Source organism: Henckelia pumila, chromosome 2 (genome assembly GCF_033568475.1).
Source record: "Henckelia pumila isolate YLH828 chromosome 2, ASM3356847v2, whole genome shotgun sequence".
NCBI lineage: Eukaryota > Viridiplantae > Streptophyta > Magnoliopsida > Lamiales > Gesneriaceae > Henckelia > Henckelia pumila.
Window position 1 is genome coordinate 11,530,642 of NC_133121.1, and position 8,209 is coordinate 11,538,850.

General features: G+C 36.0%; 1 protein-coding gene across 1 annotated transcript; it reads left to right on the forward strand.

The window, feature by feature from the left end:
• The first annotated feature begins 2,259 nt into the window (after positions 1-2,259).
• On the forward strand, positions 2,260-3,573 carry LOC140877211 (uncharacterized). Its single transcript, XM_073280741.1, has 2 exons — positions 2,260-2,808; positions 2,905-3,573. Exons 1-2 carry the CDS (start codon positions 2,260-2,262, stop codon positions 3,571-3,573), a joined length of 1,218 nt encoding a protein of 405 aa, XP_073136842.1.
• Positions 3,574-8,209: the final 4,636 nt, after the last annotated feature.

The window sequence follows — 8,209 nt, forward strand, 5'->3', positions numbered from 1 at the left end:
CTTGGTATTATCTTGGACACCCCATTCGACGGAACATGTCTGAAGCTGGACGGAGCGAGTGGATCGAGGGCAGGGCTAGCTGCAGGTTCATGAGGCTTTGGGAGTTTTTACTACAGTCTGCCGGGGCGGCGCTGCTCCAGGGTGGGCAGGGCCCATGCCCATCGTGGGGCCCCAAATTTATTAAAAAAATATTATACATATATATTATAAAAATTATGTATTAATGTAGTTCAATTAATAATAAATGTAGTTCAATTAATTAATAATATTATTATTATTATTATTATATTATAATAGTTATTAAAAAATCGAAGAATATTAGTGCATCGCTAACAACAAAGCTACCACCTAAATTGATATCATGTTCAATCTTCGCTTAGTTAATCAGTTTTCAGTTTGGTGTTATTTATCGTCGACCATCACTTTCCATCGTCTCTCATTGATCATCATTGTTCTTAGCCTTGAGTTTTATAGCCTGATGTTCGACCAATTTTTTCTCGGCATCTGTGTGCGAAAATTTGACTTATGACTCGTTCAATTTAATTTTGATTTAATGTTAGATTTTAATATTTATTGTTAATTTCATATTGTGGTTGAAAAATTATGGATTGAAGGTACGAATTTTCAAAACTTAATTTTGAAAATTGGGAGTTTTATTTAATTTATCTTTGAATGTCTAAAATAAATGCTTTTAAATTAAATTAGCACTTAAATTGTGAATTTTGATGGTTCAATGTGATTTTTTTTGGATAATTTCATAATTATTTTCATAAAATATGAATATAATTTTGTATAATTCAATTATATTTGACTTTTTAAATGAGAGTTGATATTACACTCTATTTTGTGTTACCTACACTTCACTTCAGATATAAAATAAAGTACAAATTTATTCACAAATGTAGTGCAAATAACAAAAAATAGAATGTAAATATCAACTCATTTTTTTAAAATTAATGTAAGAAATATTATTTTAATTTTCACCCCGTGTCTCATTTTTCTTTGGACCGCCCCTGACAGTCTGTATATATTTTTGGGAATAAAAATTTGGTTTGGTTTTACCGGTTGTATCCTGTTATAATTATGGAATTTTAGTTTCCGCGCAATAAACTGTTGGAAAATTTAGTTTCGATGTTTACAAAACATAGCCAAACTACTTTAGCATCTAAGGAAGACATTGATGATGTCATGATGACCTACAGACGCTAAACTGGACCAATAAACAAATCAGTCTACCTCGACTAAACTGATACAACGCTAAAGGAACACAATTCAGTTTACCTAGCTAAACTGAATTCTTCAGTCCGTCCTCACTCAACTGATTGTCACAGATACAAAACAGTTTACCCTGCTAAAACTGAATCTCTCAGAGTAACTTTGCCCAACTGATTGCGTCAAAGTCTTCACAGCAATTCACCGCCATACTACTTTTGGATAAGCTCGTCCGTACTCTGACATCTCTGCAGAACATAATGCCGCGATACCAAGGGAATGTCGGCGTCAGAGGTTGTTGTTGATAGTGACAAATCCAACGGGAATAATTTAGACCCTATCTGAAGATCTTTTTGAAAATATGACCGTTGGCAAACCAAAGAGTATAAATAGGTGTCTTGATCAAGTTTCAAAGCAGTGATGATATCTCTGCTATTGCTTATAAATCGACAAGCTTATTACGCTCAAGATTTGATCAAAAAAAAACTCGAAAGCACAAACACTCAAAAGCATCATTCTGATCATTGAAGGGTCGATATTTGTGTTAAAGGACTTTGAGTTGTATTTACTCTGCTGCAAGATCAGTTCAGGACTGAAATCAAAGCGTTATACTAGGAGTTCTTATTTAGGCAGTGTCTAAGTCCTAAATTGGATTGGGCTTGTGCAAATTGCTTGTATAAATCAAAGTCTTCTAGTGAATCCTTCCGAAGTGGAAGAAGGGGTGACGTAGGAGTGATTGAAATCTCCGAACATCCATAAACAATTGCGCGTGTCAATTCAGTTTACCATTCATCTTTTCACCTACCCCTAAACGGATTTACTCTAGGTGTTTTAAATCTGTAGCTTGACATCTTTCCGCACATATTCTGTTTGCCAAACTACATTCGACACTAAGATAAGCTTTGAACTCATTCTTAAATCGATCGAGTTCCAATTTAATTACCCAAAACTGCTTGAAAGTATATTCATCCCCTTAAAGACTTTCAACCGATCCTAACAAGTGGTATCATAGAGGTTATTATCTTACTCTTAAAGCACCTACACAAAATGACTTCATTCAGCAATATTCCTATGTTCTCAAAGGAAGATTTTGATGACTGGAAAATTCGCATGCAAGCACATTTATCAGCACTAGATGATGACATTTGGTTTGTTATCACTGACGGACCTCTTGAGATCACAAAGGTCAACACTGCTATAGCCCTCTCTGGAGGTGGTCCACAATACATTGAAAAACCTAGAATTGAATGGACTGCCGAAGACAAAAAGAAGGCAAACTTGGACAATGTGGCTAAGGATATCTTATATAAAACTCTTGACAAGAATACCTTTAGCAAAATCAAGACATGCAAAACTGGAAAAGAGATTTGGGAGAAGTTGATTCAACTTTGCGAAGGAAATGAACAAACTAAGGAAAACAAGCTATCTGTAGCTACTCAAAAATTTGATAACATCAAAATGAGACCAGGAGAGTCAATGTCAGAATTTGGCGAGAGAGTAAGTAGCATCGTCATTGAGCTCAACGGATTGGGCAAAACGTATCCTAACAGGGAAGTTATCCTCAAAGTAATTCGAGGCCTTCCTAAAGAATGGGACGTAAAGACAATGGCCATGAGAGAATCGAAAGACTTGAACAAATTAGAACTGCATGACTTGTTTGCAGATCTAAAAGCATATGAGTTCGAGTTATAGACTCGAGAAGAAGATCAGTCTACCTCACAACTGACCAAAGCCTTGACTGCAGTGAAAATTGAGTCACCAGCCAAACCGGAAAAGTCAGCAGAACAAATCAGCAGTGATGCCATGTCATTATTTGTAAAGAAGTTTGGTAAGTTCATCAGAAGAAATCAAGAAGGATCACACAGAAGAAACTTCCAAAAGAAAGATCCAGTTGAAGAACCAAGAAGCTGTTTCAACTGTGGGAAAACAGGACACTTCATTGCCGATTGTCCTAAACCAAAGAACTTTGACAAAAGAAAAAGTTCAAGGAATGATAGACATATCTCAAGACAGAAGCATGAAGCATTGGTTGCAAAGGACAGCAAAACCAAGTGGACTGAATCAGATAGTAATTCAGAGGGATCAAATGGCTCTTCTAGCTCAAGTGATGATGAAGAAAAAGTCAAATGTTTTATGGCAAACGATCATGAACTTCCATCCACCAGTGAACAGGTATTTGATTTTATATCTGAGGAATTTACCAGAGAAGAATTAATCAAAGCTCTTCATGATATGACAAATGAATATCATCAACTGTCCATAGCATTCGATGAAGTCAGAGCCAAGCAAAAGGATCTGCAAGACAACTCAACTGAACTTTCCTTTGGACAATTAGTTGAGATAAGCTGTCTTGAAACATAGATTGTTGTGCTCCGAACGGAGAATGAACAGCTCAAGATTGATATCAGAAAGATTACAACCAAAAAACATAACATGGATGAAATCATAAGATCATGGAATAAATCTTCGAGCCTGTTGACGGAAATGAATGATTCACAAAGACCTTCCCATGACAAAACTGGTCTTGGATTTGGTAAGACAGTGGAAACTGGTGAATCAAGTACTCTACCCAAACTGAATATGTGCAAAGGGAAATACATAAACTTTGTACGAGTAGTTAGGGAACATGAAGATGAAAAGTTTGTTCTAATGAATTGGCAACAAATAGAGCAGATGAACAGGAAACGATTTGGTATTGGCTTCAATCCTCATGAAACTAAGGCTGGAATTGCTAAAAGTCCTAAACAGACTAATGCATATCAACCTAATATCATAAGAGGAAATAGAAATCAATATCATCATCAACATCCAGTTCAGAAGCGATATAGAAATACCAAGGATATTGGAAGAGGCAAACAACATACTGTCTCACAAGCACATTACACTCCACAATCTAGAGCATCTAACTTAGTGCGTACCTATAGGAACACAGAAACTGGTAAACTAGTTAAAGTATTCCAGGTTTGGGTTCCTAAAGGATTAATCCCTCGTGGACCCAAATAGATATGGGTACCAAAAATTATTCAACTTTGTGAATTCAGGAAGAAGGTATCAAGAAAAAAGAAGAGGAATCTTGGTATCTAGACAGTGGATGCTCAAGACACATGACTGGAAATGCTAAACTACTATCTGAACTTGTTGAATTCGATGGTCCAATAATCACCTTTGGTGACAATTCAAAGGGTAAGACCGTGGGTAAGGTAAGATTATCCACGATAATATTATCATTCAAGATGTTCTATTAGTTGAAACTCTCAAATATAATTTACTCAGCATTAGTCAAATGTGTGACTACGGGCACTTTGTTGAATTCCATAAGCAAAACTGCATTGTTAAAGATGCCTCTGGTAACATTATCTTGACAGGAAACCGATATTGAAACACTTATAAAATATGCTGGAACATTCAGTCTAACAAACCAGTTTGCCTCGTAGCTTCAAATTCTAAGCGCAACTGGATTTGGCACAAGCGACTGAATCATCTTAATTTCAAAACAATTGCCAGTCTGAGTAAGCTGGAGCTAGTAACAGGACTGCCTAAAATTGATTTTTCAAAAGACAAAGTTTGCTCTGCTTGTCAATTTGGGAAGCAAGTTAGGTCATCTTTTAAAAACAAAGGTTATAACTCATCCTTTCGATGTTTGGAACTGTTATATATGGACTTGTTTGGTCCAATCCCAGTAACAAGCTTAGGGGGAATGAGGTATACTCTTGTCATCATTGATGATTACTCACGATTTACTTGGGTTATTTTCCTAAAAACAAAAAACCAAACTGCTTCTCAACTTATAAAAATCTTTAAAAGACTATTTAACAAAAAATCAAGTAAGATTGACAGAATCAGGAGTGACAGAGGAACTGAATTTTTCAATCATACTTTATCCTCATTTTTAGAGCATTATGGGATCAAACATGAATTCTCAGCAGCTAGAACACCACAACAAAATGGTGTTGCAGAAAGGAGAAATCGTACTCTTAAAGAAGCTGCGAGAACCATGTTAGTTGACTCCAAGATTTTTCAAAAATTTTGGGCAGAAGCTGTGAACACTGCTTGCTACACTCAGAACAGATCAATGATATGCAAGAAATTTTTCAAAACTCCATATGAGATCTGGAATGGCAGACAACCTAATGTATCGTACTTTAAAATCTTCGGGAGCAAATGCTTCATTCACAACAACGGTAAAAGTCATCTGACTGCATTTGATGCAAAGTCAGATGAGGGTATTTTTCTAGGATATTCCTCAATCAGTAAAGCTTACAGAGTCTTCAACAAAAGAACTCTAAACGTTGAAGAATCTATTCACGTTATTTTTTATGAAGATCTTACCACTAATATTGGAACTAATACTCATCAACTCTCAGATCTATTTCAGGAAATACAATTAGACAACGATAATCAGGATGAAAGTGAAGACGAAGCTTCACCACCTACAAGAACTCTTCAATCTCCTGAACCAGAACTAGTAGACCAAGCAGTTGAGGATCCTAACTTTGATCAATCAGGTGATATTCACCAAACTCACACAGTTGAGAATGATAAAGAACAACACCACGAGACCACAGAGATTGATCACAACAACATGACTAATTGAGATCTAGAGGCGCAAGTGATCAGTGGAAATCAATTTAATACTAGACTGAAATGGTCCACAAAGCATCCACTCAGTTCTGTTATTGGTAATCCTACAGTACCACTAAGGACTCGAGGACAAATGATTAAAGAACTTCTTCACGCAGCCTTTATATCTCAAGAAGAACCAAAGAAAATTGAAGAAGCATTAACTGACAGTTGTTGGATAGATGCAATGCAAGAAGAGCTAAATCAGTTTACTAGAAATGCAGTCTGGGATCTCGTTCCAAGACCAACACATCAGTCAGTCATTGGCACTCGATGGGTCTTTAAAAACAAGCTAAACGAAGAAGGAACGGTGGTTAGAAATAAGGCAAGATTAGTAGCTCAAGGATACAGACAAGAAGAAGGAATTGACTATGATGAAACTTATGCACCAGTAGCTAGACTGAAAGCAATAAGAATATTCCTTGCATACGCTTCATTCAAGAACCTCAAAGTTTAACAAATGGATGTTAAAAGTGCCTTCTTGAATGAAAAAGTTCAAGAAGAAGTGTTTGTTGAGCAACCACCAGGATTCACAAATCATCAATTCCCAGATCATGTGTATCATTCGAATAAAGCTCTTTATAGACTGAAACAGGCTCCAAGAGCTTGGTATGACACTCTAACCAAATTTCTTCTTGAACATGAATTTACTATAGGAACAGTTGACAAAACGTTGTTCAAATTTACAAAAGGCGATCACACCTTACTGGTTCAAATATATGTTGATGATATTATCTTTGGGTCAACTAACCCCAAATTATGCACAAGATTTTCAAAGCTAATGCAGGAAAAATTCGAGATGAGCATGATAGGTGAACTGAATTTCTTTCTTGGATTGCAAGTTCGTCAAATGGAGAATGGAACATTCATAAGCCAAACCAAATATACCAAAGAACTTATCAAAAAGTTTGGCATGGAGAATTGCACAATTGCAACCACTCCCATGGGTGCTTCAATCAAACTTGACAAAGACGAAGGGGGAATATCAGTTGATGCCACAATGTATCGAGGTCTAATACGATCATTGCTTTATTTAACAGCCAGTAAACCTGGCATTGTTTTTGCAGTATGCTTATGTGCAAGATTTCAATCAAATCCTATGCAATCCCACTTCATAGCTGGAAAAAGGATACTAAAGTATCTAAAGGGAACTCAAAATGTTGGTCTATGGTATGCTAAGCACAACTCCTTCAACTTAGTTGGGTACTCAGATGCTGATTATGCTGGATGTAAACTGGATCGAAAAAGTACTAGTGGATCATGTCAATTCCTTGGGGATAGACTGATTTCATGGTTTAGCAAGAAACAGACATCCATTGTATTGGAAAACGTGTTCAGATCAATTAAGAATTGATACCCGGTGCAGCGAAAGTTTAAAATTTTTATTTTATTATATGGAACGATTCCATATATGGGTATCAAAACTTTTACGATTAAATTTGTTCAAGTAAAAATAAAACACAGTTAAATTTTTACCTCGTCAAGCAAATGCTTGATCGTGGACTCCAACAGAATTTAATCTGCTCTTCTTGTAAATCCCGGGAACCGATGACAGTCACGATCTAACTCCGAAATTAGGTCCACGAATGAAAAACAGAAACCCTCTGATTGACTGCACTAGAAATCAATCAGAAGTTTTACGTAGAGAATAAACAGATATGATCTGTTAATTCGATTTGTAATTTTTTTTACAAAAATCACAAGTCGAATTTTCTCCAAAAGGGACAGAGGAATTTTCGAAAAAACCTCTTGAATAATATAGACTGATTTTCGAAAATTGCTAGACTGAAAGCTTGTGTAATTTTCGAACACAGTACATATATTTATAGATAATTTCCAGACTAGATTAAGTTATAATTGCATTAGGACTCTAACTCCTTAGGGCCCACAATCCATAACTTAAGCCCAACAAGCCAAGCCCGTTGTTCTAGAAATTAATATAAAATTAATCGTGACTCCGATTGATAAACTGATTTTACCAATGTGCACAGAAACCATTTCTGCATCTTTTAAAGTCAAGATAATTTTTCTGAATCCGAATTCAGTGATTTCCAAAAATGCTCATCCCTATGTCATTTTAGGAAATCCCACTCCCTTTTAATTAAGAAGTTCAACTTCTCTTTCATTAAATTTAACTCTTTAAATTTAACTATCTCTACGGGGTTTTAGTAATCCAATACTTGTGTAACCCTCAATGGTTCAGGAATACAGCTAGTCGTGGGCTCACAACTCCTTGTGACTCGGAACAACAATTTCCGACTTACCCATCGAATCATGGTAAGTGTAGTATCCCGTACCCTAATTGAGTAATTAAAGGATTAATGCTAATTAAATGAATTGGGTATCGGAAGGATCGGAAGCTCCGAAGGCACGATCG